General features: G+C 35.9%; 1 protein-coding gene across 1 annotated transcript; it reads left to right on the forward strand.

The window, feature by feature from the left end:
* Positions 1–3,728: 3,728 nt before the first annotated feature.
* Positions 3,729–5,425, forward strand: LOC132817484 (homeobox protein Hox-D12-like). Its single transcript, XM_060827943.1, has 3 exons — positions 3,729–4,254; positions 5,002–5,183; positions 5,333–5,425. The coding sequence occupies exons 1-3, from the start codon at positions 3,729–3,731 to the stop codon at positions 5,423–5,425; spliced, it is 801 nt and encodes a 266-aa protein (XP_060683926.1).
* The last annotated feature ends 7,910 nt before the right edge of the window (positions 5,426–13,335 follow it).

The raw sequence follows: 13,335 nt of genomic DNA on the forward strand, positions 1-13,335 counted from the left end.
CATCTTTTTCATCATACTTTTGGGTGAACGTGAGCGAGCGTTGTAGGTAAATAGAAGTACTGAGTTTTATGTTTTGTACCTTCAGTCAGATAATTACATTTGGTGTATTTAGTTAGTTTGGGATAGAAATGCCATAATGTGTTTTCTTAACAATGTGAAGATAGATTTTTTTTGCAACCGCACTGTAATATTCTGACTTTTCCGGTTCTTATTCGTGTTTTCTTTTTATTAGCTATATTCTCCCTCAGCTTCTCGCCGTGTCATTGCTTATTTTATCTCGCTTTCCATACACCGATACAGACAACTGGCGTGTCTTATTCAGTGTTGTTTTAATCTATCTTTCACGCATATAAAATCTGCACAATTTTCGAGGAACTTGTATGGGGTTTCTTTAGTATACCACTCTTCAGTTTATTTTAGTGGATATTTCAGATATTTAAACTCCGAAATGAATCCTGATAACGTGCATCATAAGAACTCGAGCAAAGGACAATGACATTCTCGCTGAAATGCGTTGTATACCTGAATAAAGTTTTAGTTGCTTTTAAACAAAATGTCGAAACTTTTTTCACCCATTGAGCGATAGCCTTTATGGGATCGTACTTCATTTTAGGGAAAAAGGACTTGCTATGATTTTGAGATCGCTTATTTGTGTGTATTCTCCCCACCTCTCCCTCTTGTCCAAGTCTGGCACGTATTTATACGATCGATTTAATTTCACGTGAAGTATCATATTTATATTTATGTTATGCGGGATATTAGAGCAAGTTGCTTCAATCAGATAATTTGGAAACGTTCTCTTCGTGGTATTTTCCATGAAAACCAAACTACTGTCGTGTATTTCTCAAATTAATTGCTGAGATTATTTTATCCGAACTCTGCACAACAAGCATTTCGCTCGAAAAAGAGATTGCTAAAGGTGAATCCGTTACCTGTAGCTATTAGTAATTTACCCTAAGTCCGTGGTCAGATATAACGGAGCCTAAGCAACATTTGAGGCTGGAAATTTAATATCCAAGAGGGTTTGAAAGATGGAGAATCTGTGTGGACCAGCTCCTCTCGGTGTTAATAGTAGTAGTAATGATGACGCTGATAGCGATGATGATAATGATGATGAATTTGTTGTTGTTGTCATCATCGCCGTAGTTACTTTGGTTTTCGAAATCAATGTTTACCGACAAGAAGCGAAAGCTATTATCTAAGTTGCGAAATGCACGCTTGAAATGTTAAATTAAAGATTAACTGATCTTCAGTGTGAATGTCACAGAACAGTTTCTATCGAGAACCCCTTATGGGAAATGACAATGTAGCAAAAGCGCTCGAGATGCATAATTAATATTAAATAATGCATAAACGGAAACTATATCATTGCTGCTAAATGTTTTAATTAGTACTGTGTCCCATATGCCATAGAAATAACGTCCTGTCATATATATGCATATGCTGGTAAATGCATTTTCTTGTATTTTACGCCAGTTAATAATCTGCAATAAATATTGATATTCACGCCCTTGTAATTCGCATGTGCGCTAATTTCTGCATTAAGGCGAAACACAAATGAGAATAAACGTCGAAATCAACGGCAGTGGAAAAAATATTGTTACGATTTATGGGAAACATAAGCGACAAAATGTTAATTATGGTGAATAAATTGTATTAAAAGACTATATTAAAAGTTACGTTGTGAAAATTATATATTCTTCCAAAGGATCTCGTACAACAACAGAGGGTTCTTGAAAGTGCTGGGGGCCACTATTTTCACGTTAGCGTTTTCTGACGTTCGAAATTACAAATAGAAAGCTACCGTAAATAGCTCGTTAAAATTGTTGGCGAAGGGTTCAAAGACTTTTCCACTGTTTAAAATAGTATGATATTGCAAATTAGCAAATATGCTGTATCGTTAGCAAGCATAAAACAAATTTGGTTTCTTTACACAGCTCAGATGTTAGGACCATTTTTTTAAAGGAAACGCTCGTATAGATTTTATGAATACAGTACACTATGCCTGAGAAGAAAGATTTTTGAGATTGATGTTATTTCTTATTCATACTTCAGTTTGAGTCTTGTTTAATAATATTATCCGTAATCTACCAATCAAAGTGAATGAATGTTACAATTAATTAATTGTGAAGCAGTATTCTTTGAGTGGAGTTGAGATAAACAAGGATGAATGGACTCGGAATTAAATGCGTTCTCTCGAAATATCTGTCCTCTGGCGCCCTCATCCGTTTTCTTTGATTTTAACAGCCAGAGGACTGCCACGATGGTTCAGTAAGTTGTTTCTCTGAGAATCAACAGCTTTTGAAAATTCTGTACAGTAGATACCAACTAAAATCGAAACTTTATTATTCATGAGTTAGCTGTTGTATTAATCAGTTATTTTGTACAAACATCACATGCAGATACTTCAAGAATAATACATTACGAGGTAAGTAAATGTATGTATTGAGATTTTTTAAAAATATAAAACTAACATCCGGAAATTTGCATTCCTATTTTATGAGAGAGAGAAGTTAGATACAGAGCTAATAACTTTTTTGGGGGGGGACATTGCCAGCCTAAGTGTGCATGGGTATTCTCAAATATTCATTATCAAGAACAAACGCGGAGAAAATACTGGATTTTTAAAAATACTTATTTCATACCTTTCAGTGTGTCGAAATTTCATTTCAATATTGAACTGAACGCAAAATCTGATTGATGTTTCATTAGCGATAGGTTGGGAAATTACAGGATCGCAGCAATTCTCGTTAACATTGGCATAATATTGATAAATGAAACTGAGCAAGAGTGATAAACATAATGCAAAAAAAATTGCAATGGCATTCAACTGGAAAATAAGTTTTGTTTTTATCTAAATCCATGATCTACATCATTTACATTTTAATTAGCTTTAATACTTTTGAAGGGAAAGTTTGAAACTGTTCGCAAAGTCACGAAGCTAGTTAAAAGATGATATGTAGACAGATCGGACCACATTTCTGTATAGTTCACTTTACAGAGAGCTCAAGGGAGCTTTACAGCAATGGGCCAAATATTTGTTCGATCGTCTAAAGCAGGTACAGCTAGGTGTAATTCTATTGCGGTAAGGGTTATAGCAGGCAATAAAATGCACTAAAATGCTTTTTGTCTGACGCAAGTTACAATGTCGTGAAAAAGGTTTTTTCCAGGTTGTAGTGAACGGCTTTGTTAATTTGTTGTTCCATTCTGCCGCTTGGGTTCAAAACAAAATGCACGTTTATAAATCAAGGTACATTGCAATCAAATACTGTGAACAAGAATCAGCGGGGAAAAGTCAGAGAATGAAAAACTGAAACAATAAGCCGAAACAAAATGATCATTAAACTCCACATTGACCTTGAGTCAAAGTACGGTAACTACAGTACATTACAGTGTCATTCTGTAATGCAGCACTGTCCTTGACGTTTGCGCACAAAGTTTAATTTGCAAAGAGTCCACACTGCGTTTTATTTACCAACTGTAGCTGTGCTACAGCAATAAAAAGATCAGGTAGCTTGATCCAGGGTGTAGTTTGTGCACCTAATGGAGAGCTGGGTTTCATTTCTGCGAGGCAGACATCAAAGTGTTTGCTCAGTACTTGTCACGCTATCATTCTCAGCATTTAGAAGGGACAGGAGCTTAAACTTGCAAGTCAGGACAAAAATGTAACAAGAGAATTGTATTTGCAAGTCGCTGGAATGAACCCAATCATTCAGTTTAGTTATAAGATGGATTCGACTTCTCTGCGGTACGAACTGACGCTAGAGACATCTAGTGATAAAACAGGATTAAGGGAAGATGAAGTGCGACCTACAGAAATGGCGCCAGTATTTTCCACAAACTTTAGAACTTCTGCTTTATCCTCATCGCCTTTGAAAACGACTTCAAGTGGAGGACACCAAGATTTGTGTTCCGAAGACATTTCGACTTGTGGATCGCATGGAAGCACAGATCAGGAGATTGTCGCTATGTCACCTGGGGCAGTGCAAATCCCTGCAAACCAACTGCAAAATGACTGCCATATGTCTCCGTTTATTAGCTACCGGCACAACTACTGTACCAGAGGTGAATACCCGACAAACTCCTCACTTTATCAGCATTGGCCACTAGAATATCCCCAAGTTGCACCTGTTCAAACGCAGGCAAATCCCAACAATCAGGGTACGCCTGCCTTTTACCATTCTCAGTACTCTGGAACATCGTATGAAGCAGGAACACTCAATACTGCAATGCCCGGTGTCCCAAGGCCTTTAGGTCAGTCTGATAATACATTCTCATGCACGACATATCCATGATTGATTGATTAAGATTGATTAGATTGATTAAGAATTGTAATTCGCTTTCTTTGATATCATGCAACAGGTGACTTTTCTGGTTGTGTCTTACAGCAATGTCCAGGTGATTTGTATTTTAGTTTCGATGTGAGCATGCTGCTTGGTCAGTGAATGATCGGGCAATTTTAGCAAAAAAAACATTGTTCTCCATAGTTTGGGAAAGCTAAGATAGTTCGCTTTTCCTGAGGATGGTTATATGTTTTAACCGCATATTTAAAGCGAAAACTGAAAATAGTTGGTGATTTTTATATAATCGCTTCATATGTAGTTTTAATGAAAAGTTCTAGAGATCACAATATGTATTTCGTACACAAAATGCATGCAACAAAATATTGCATATTTCAACTGAGAAAAGTGAGTAACATTTATCATAACATTTGGATTACAAAGAGGAGGGGAGGTGGGAACACACGTTTGTAAACAATTGCAATTAATTGCTATTTTTGCTGTTAATTCTTGTCACTCAACAATGATAATTTCTGAAGGATAAATTAACCAACATCGACTAAAATGAACGACAGTCAACGGAACTGACAGCTGTTTAGTTAACGCAGCGTTTGCGCATACATGAAAGCAACATAACTAGATAAAACACGCATTTCTCGGAATTTCACTGATTATGTTCCTAATGACTTAACATACTGATAGGATATTTATGTTCCTTCAGCACTGGGACTAGCATCGCATTGGTCAATGTCGCAGAATCCTACACACAGACAAAGAAAGAAGCGAATCCCCTACAGCAAACAACAAATCGCTGAACTGGAAATGGCTTTTGAAAATAATCGATTCCTCACCCCTGAGGTCCGATTAAACATCTCTTTTAGGTTAGGTTTAACAGAAAGACAGGTAAGAGGCGTTCGTTCCACTTTCTATGCAAGAAAATATTAAGTACCTGTCCCTCTTCATTGTCAACAGGTGGGCTCATTGTATTTCACGAAACATTAAACCAAGTCCGTGTTTATTAGTCACATATATAAAGAATCTGTATTTTTCAGGTGAAGACATGGTTCCAAAACCAGCGACAGAAAGAGAAAAAACTTCTTCGTGTGCAGCAACAATTGATAAAGCCAAGTTGTCCTGGACTGTGAAATATAATAACATTCCTCATTTGGACAATTGCTTTTTAAGAGTCACGAGAACGTGCATACTGATTTACAACAGCAAAGTCGCCTCTCTTTAGTTATATAGCCACAGAAGATTACTAGGCATTTTCGTTTTTAATTCTTTTGAAGTTGGAATAGCTCATTAATCTTTATCTTGCATTACGAGGAGCTCCAGTTTGATGTGCTAAACGCAATAAAGAATGTTGATTTCACTAAAGGTGGTGAACAAGAAATATCGATACTAAAGGGAATATTTAACTTGATTTTCCAAAAGGCTAAGTACTCGTTTACTATTCATTACGTGTGTGAGTAAATATAATTGGACACAAATTAAAGTCTCTCTGTAATGTTTAAAGAATAATAACATATTATAGGTTGCAAAATAAATTGTTTCGTGAGTAGTATACACACCTGTTCGGGTTTGAAATTATTGGAATACATAATTGTTCAAAGTTAGGGCATGCTATACTTGAATAAATTTCTCAAATGCATAAAGTTTTTACATGCACAAAATTGAATTCAAATGTGCATTCGCAGTATTTTGTCACCTTTCTTCAGAACAAATCGTTAATTCGCAGGTTTTGGTCAAACAGTAGCTGGAAAATGTCAAACTTTATTGATTTGAGATAGTGTTGTGCTGATTTAAAACTTCAAAGCTGTGATACTCAAAATCACATCTATATTTGCATACAGATCATGCAGTTTCTTCCACACTTCATTGCGTACCTGCTCTGCTCCTCTTGTAGGCAGTTTTAAACATTATTCAGTTCAAAAGTTATGCAATTCCCTGGATTTTCTAAAATAAAAACAACACCAGCTGACGTTTCATTGCGGGGTTCAGGTCAGTGCAATGTGGTAGCTTTGCTATGGAAAACGTAGCTCACGAGAATGAAATAGCTCCTGAATGTTGTACATGAAATACTGCAGTAAATTATAATGGAACAAAATGCATTATGTTTTGTGCGGGCAACTAGAACATTGGTCAGCCATGTTGCTCAAGTGCAAAATATAAACATCTGTGGACTCGTTGGGCTGAATGGCCTGTTTCCACACGGTAGGGATTCTATGGGTTCTATATTCTAACATCAAATTTATTCTCAATTACCTCTGCATGTTCACCTGTCCAATATATGTTCATTTAAAAAATATAATTGCTGCTTGTGGTGTTGTAATAAACACTGAAGGAAAAAAGAAACTTGGTTCTCGTTAACTATCCATTGGCACCCATCCGTCTGATACTGTGATTTTATCTAGTTACAAAAGTCATTTGTTAAAGGTGCGTTTCTGAAACTGGAAAGCGCGAACTGAAGTGCTAGCTTTTGTCCATCATCCGTATAAGCAACTTAAAGAGACAGTTACAGGTTTCTGAAAGATAAAGAAAGCATCAAACGCAGACCTGAGATTCTCCACGATAGGAAATGAAATCATGTTGCCAGCATATTTCTGGGTAGAAATTCCCCAAACGATTTGGAAAGTTATAAAAAATAAACATATTATCAGTAAATTTCTGTTAAAATTTCTAGGAAGTATCAAGGATTATATGGCAATATCTGCTCTGCATGTCCAAATATCTTCTTTTAAATGTAGCAATCTTCATATAAATTTGAACGATTTTCAGTAAATAATTATTTACAATTAAAGTAGAGGAATAGTCATTTCTTAGATATTAGGTTCTCAAGTGCATGACTGAATGCGAAAAGCCAGGATTAATACAGTGCGATATCAGGTCCTAAAAATTGGTAACATGCAATGAATGTCAACAACAGATACTTTGGTGATAGCAAGATCCTACAGAATGCAAATAAATAAATGGTCAGTTAATCGATATTTGTGGATGTTGGTTGAGAAGGGAACGATGACGAGAACACCTAGCGAAAAGTACAACAAGGAACCGCAGATGATGGAAATCTGAAACAAAAACAGAATGCCCTACAGAAACTCTGAGGGTCTGTCAACAGCTATGACAAGGAAACCAGAGTTAACGTTTCGAGCCCAGGTGATCCTTTATCAGAACTAAAGGTAACACTGCGTTTGACTCTTTAGATGCTGCAGGACGTGCTGAGTTTCTCCAGCAATTTCTGTTCTTTGTTCGTGAAATATTTGCTTTATTCAAATAGTACATTATTTTGTTTTTTTACGTCTCTTGATTACAATTATTTGGAGGACCACAATTGAAACAGAAATCGTTCAGTCATTCATCAACAATAAATGAGATATAAATTCCCGTAATAAATAATTAATCGCATTATATGCTGTACATCTGTCATAGGGTCATACAGTGCGGAAACAGACTTTTCGGTCCAACATAATCCCAAACTAAAGTCGTCCCACCTGTCTGATCCTGGCCCATATCCTTCTAAGCATTTCTTATTCATGTAGTCGTAATAAATATCGGAGAAATAACAATTGAAGATTATAGATTAAAGATCTTGTCTCTGTGGTCTTTTTTCTGTCAACTTTTCCGTTATAAATCACAATGTTGACCTCTATAATAGAAAATGCCAGTGTAAACGGAATCATTCTTTCCCCAGTTGGACAGAGAGCGCCACCATTGGTAGAAAGTGGAGATCGTAGCGTGACAAATTGATGCCTTTCGTTTACATTACAAACGAATAGATGAGAATTTTAAAATTAGTAACCTTCAAAGGAAAACTGAACACGATGCCTGTCCATGTTATCCGCTGTCCTTTAATAACATTGTTCGTGATGATTTCAGTCGTTCTAGACTCCTGCTGCACAACAAGAATGATAACTTTATTCAGAAGTGCATATATTTTTGCTATATTTTGTACACCAGCATTGTTCATTGTGGTAAAATTGCAATTCCAAGTCGTGAATGATTTAGCAGATGCAGAAACAGAAAACAAATATGTTTTCACATTTAGGTAAAGGTTTAAATAAAAAGGATCTCAGAATGGTGACAGTTAGTTTCACAAGCCAAGCAGTCGAATTCGTTTATTTTCTACATCATCTTGAATGAAGCAGAGCAGTGAGCTGAGAGTCTGATGAATGCCTTCTTTTATATTGCTGTTCAGGCCATGCTGTCTGCTTTTTGCTTGACAAAATTCTGGAATTTGCTGGAATGCATTGTAGTAGCATAATTGCGTAACAGCATTTATTCACTAGCAGACGTGTACATTTTGCATTCGAACTGTATTTGAATCCAAATATTGTATCAGCAAACCATTCCGGCCATTGATAGACTGTGGCCTTGAAAGTGAACTTCCTCTTATGTGGAACAGACTTGCGTCAATGCAGATAAATTCATTTCATCAAAAATACCAAGGAAATTTGCACCTATTGTCTGTCTCGAATAAATATTTTTTGCATTCTTATCGAAGACCTGAATCGGAAGCTAGCAAAGCTTTGGAATACTTTTTACGTCTTGAAGTTTACCACTGCTTGTTGCTGTTTGTAATCTCAGTCCTCTTTTCTGGAGACAATGTGACATTCTTTTGCGTTTCTTACTGAAATGATAGTAACGCTGTTTTAAGAACTGGTATAGCAACTGGTTATGAATGAAATACATGTCTTATTTATAAATATTGTTATGTTCTATTCATTATGAGGGACTGTAAAAATGCTAAAGTATATGTAATGGGTTCACAACAAGTTACCCGGGAACGTGAAATCGCTGTATAGTGTTGCAATGCAGCTTTCAATGCAATAAATTATTCTTAAAGAGTTCCAATTGGAACATAACGCTGAAAAGTGAGGTAGGAGACATTCACAACATCAAGTGATTAATTGGTTGCTAACAATGTCAGATGAAAGTATATTTCGTTCCCCTCTTAACTGTTGACAGGTTAAATCCATGTTACTTGTAGGTGCATTTTACGTGCAGGGTGGAATATCTCGGGATATTTGAAACATCACTTGTAAATTTCGATCTAGTTTTTGCAAGTATCTACAATTCATTTTCAAATATGGTAAGTAATGTGTTTGGTTGGAACTTGGACAGATGGGGTTTTACAGCATTTTTTTCTCCTGGTAACAAAAAAATTATAGCGAGCACTGGTTGGCATGTAATCTGCTTTTATTCGTGTAGTGCATTAATATCGGTCATTCTGTTGGAAAAATGTGAAATCAAATGGGGTCATACGAGCTGTAATATAGTCAGTCTCAATACAGTGAATGCTCTCAGCTGGATATATATTTAATCAAATGATTTATCTAAAACGAAACACATGCATCTATCGTCAATAACTGTTTTGGTGTACTGATTTGGAGATGCCGGTGTTGGATTGGGGTGTACAAAGTTAAAAATCACACGGCATCAGGTTATAGTCCAACAGGTTTATTTGGAAGCACTAGCTTCCAATTAAACCTGTTGGATCATAACCTAGCGTTGTGTGATTGTTAACTTTGTTTTGGAGTAAGTTATTTGAACTAAACAATTCCGAATTGCGAAAATACATGTGTAGGAGTTTCATCGAGATGCTTTAGCAGCTTGAGCGGCCGACTAGCCTGCAAATTCATGCTGCAGATTATCCAATACTGGTCGCGTTTTCCAAAAGCTTCTACTTATAATTAGAAAACAAAATATAATCGAAAATTATTTTTGATGCTGTTGTTAAATATTGACGATTGTTAAACGTTGGCAAGTATAAAAATAGATTACGCTTTTTAATCGGATAAGGCTTTCAATCGAAATTGCTACGTCTGCTACAGAGCTGCTTGTCACTTTATCAGAGAAACGTCAGAATGTCATCCTACAAATAGTTTTCAACAACCGATGCTATTTTCAATAATTCAGATACCAATTTGAAAATACCAGGCAGAAAGCGCATGCACAAGAGAATTAAGGTCAACTGTAAGAAAGAAAGCAGAATAAAAGATTTTTTAAAGATGTTGCGGGAAATACCCAAATTCAGCAAGCGACAATGAGAACTTAATGTTAAACTTCGCTGAGAATGAAGGACAATTGCTGTGAATCAAAATAACAAATAAATCCCTCTTTTTTTCAAAATAGAAATAGTCTAAACTTTCAATTTTATTAGCTAAATCATATTTTTATATAAAAATAAATAACTTTGAAAAGCAACAGCTTTTACGGTTGCCATTTTTAAATAAAGTCCGGCATATCAGCGCTTAAATTTACATTAATTGGGTCCCTGTTTTTGATGTGTTCTGCGTTGTAAGCGACAACGACCAAGTTATATTTCTTGCCCATCACTCACTGCCTCACAAACTGCTTTTGGGTCTTCTACATTAGCTATAATGAATTTACAATTGCACTTGTAAAGCGGTTTCAGTTAGAAATTTAACACTCCAAATAGAAATTTTCGAAATTAAATTCATGTTTAATATTACCACAAGCACTGGTGACATTGAAGAATGATCAACACAATTTAGCAATAGGAAGCGATTTTGTAAAGTTATGTTACAATTCACAGCTAGCTTCAATCTTTGAAATCTTCGCATAAGTCCAACAGAACTATTGAATTGCTTTAAGCCGCTGTTTACCAGCTTATTTCTCTTCCCCCTCCCTCCCTCTCTCTCTACCTTGACCTTGGACTTCATCTACTTCCGGAAAGAACCCCTTTGTCTGCATACCAGTGATGCGACTAACTTGAGACAACGGCGTACTTTTAATTCAGAATCTGCATTTGGTCGGAGTTCTAAATAAAAGTAGCCACTCGAAATATAACGTTAGCACGATATTTTTTCTTTGTCATTAAAAGTAGAAGTAGTTCAATTGTTATTTGTTTTCCTGAGAATATCTAGCATCCGCATGTTCCTAAACGCGCTGTGCTCATTCAGCTCATATAGTCGAATACAAAGATAAGCATTGAATTTGCTGCTTTGAAATACTTTTTTCTTTACGCTATCAATTAAAAAGCCGCTCTAACTATTTCATTAAAAACAGACCAATTTAGTTCAACATGTACGGATTCATTAATCTATCCATATTAGGGACGCTCGTAGATAGAATTCGACGTGTTTCTATGAAATAACGCCCAATGTCCCTTTGACATGCTCAAAAAAATTAAGACAAGATTGAAAATGTCTGATTTTAATATAACAGCACTGAACTTTATTCGCGCATAGAATGATGTTTTTTTTAATTATTTAGTGTCGAATACATTCTGATAAGTTTCTCCAAGTGTCAATATCGGTAACATATTTCCAAATTCGGGAACTGCAAGCTCGGGAAGGTACCTACAATGAAAGAGTAAGATACTTTTCCACAATATCCGTCAATGCAAATCAAGTTACAGTATCTACCCACTTTTCATTATCCGTTTAACATTGTAAAATATGACTGCGGTTGTTGTTATCACAGCTAATGGCAGTGTATTACTTATGTCCAAAAATCTCCCCTAAATGAAATTCTTTCGTTTTAATTGATCGGAAATTGCTATACAATATTTGTAGCATATTAATTACGAGTTGCTTATTCTAAGGTAAGTTGCAAAATATTGTTTGATGTGTCTCACAAAACGTGGCTTTACCAAATTTGAGAATGCATGTATGGAAAATTAATGTTGATGGTTGAAGAAATACTTTTCCACATCATAAGTTATTGAAAAAGTAGACCTGACTGATCAAAATATGCCCTGTTTCCTACAGCGGAGATACATCAGCGAATATTTGTTTTTATATCATCAGGCCCTTTAGTTAATTCAATCATGCATTCGAATTATGCTGGAATTTACCCTCAAAGTCCAAAATCTTCATATTTTGCATAATTAAAGCAGGCATAATGAAAAGAAAAAGACATTTCCTTTTTGTTGAAGGCGATACCTTTCCAGAAATTAGATTTGTTTGATCTGTAAACGCGAATTCTGCCACAGGTTTGTAGCAATTGAGAATAATGTAAATTGGTTTATGCGAAATGCAAACTACTGGCAATATGTGATCATCTTATGCTGAAGAGGCAATGGGATAACATGCAATTAGGTTATTGCATGGAAATCAGAATGAAGTGTCAGACATCTGCAATCTCCACGGCATGGAATGGAAACACATCAGTTGAAATTGAGGAATATCCTAAATAAGACAGTCTTCATTTTAATAGATCGAAAGTCGAAGCGAAAATAAAACATAGATCCGAAATATCTTCCCCGAATTTTCGAAAACTTAGCTAATATAAAATTTAAGGGGAAATCCGTATACGTCTGACCGTTTTATGAATTGGTGAAACAAGTAATGATTCTTCCAATTTATTTCACAGTTGTGTGTAGAAGAGCGCAAACAGTGCAGTTTACAACAACGAATGGTTTATATGTTATCCTGAGCGATACATTTGTTACTAAACAGGTTGACGCCGATTTTATTCGTCACAATATGCAAACATTCAAAAATTTCTACCAGTGTGTTTTTAACACACTGTCAATGTGAAATTGTTACTTTGTAAAAGAAGTCTAAGCTTTATTTGAAGTGGAATTATTCAGAAAAGAATTCAATGGAATAGAAAAATCTACTCGAAGAGAATATTGTAGGCCGTACGTATGATGTGTTTATCCTACAGACTGTATTGTGCAAGATACCAAGAATATCGAATTCAGTGAAACACATCGTAAGGGTACTGCCGTGGAAAACACCGTCGCGTTTTCTAACTTCAATATTCAGCGGCTCCTGCAGTCAATTATGTTGAATGAATTGAGGAAAAATTAAAGTGTTTGAACATTGGGAAAGAAATGCAATGCCAGCTGAAGCTAGCTTCAGTCGCCTCGTGTCACGTGATCAGTGTCGACCTATCAGATTTCAGTTGGTCAGTGCACACACTAATCAGTGAAAATAAGCACCTCTTCTCACTGCCGAGGCTGCTTCTCTAAAGCAGTACTTAGTTTGCAGTGGGTCGTGATATGACAGCTTCTTTTCTTTCAGCCCCTTGGAGGACTGATACAATCAGGTACCTACACAACAGAAATAACACCACTAACTCGGAA

This window comes from Hemiscyllium ocellatum, chromosome 7, assembly GCF_020745735.1.
Source record: "Hemiscyllium ocellatum isolate sHemOce1 chromosome 7, sHemOce1.pat.X.cur, whole genome shotgun sequence".
In the NCBI taxonomy this organism is placed as follows: Eukaryota; Metazoa; Chordata; class Chondrichthyes; order Orectolobiformes; family Hemiscylliidae; genus Hemiscyllium; species Hemiscyllium ocellatum.

Bases quoted from the DNA above. Each gene is read 5' to 3' on its own strand.
- LOC132817484 (XM_060827943.1), top strand. From the start codon at position 3,729: ATGGATTCGACTTCTCTGCGGTACGAACTGACGCTAGAGACATCTAGT. The intron at 4,255-5,001 runs GTCAGTCTGATA...ATGTTCCTTCAG, and splicing joins CGGTGTCCCAAGGCCTTTAG to CACTGGGACTAGCATCGCAT. The intron at 5,184-5,332 runs GTAAGAGGCGTT...TGTATTTTTCAG, and splicing joins TAGGTTTAACAGAAAGACAG to GTGAAGACATGGTTCCAAAA.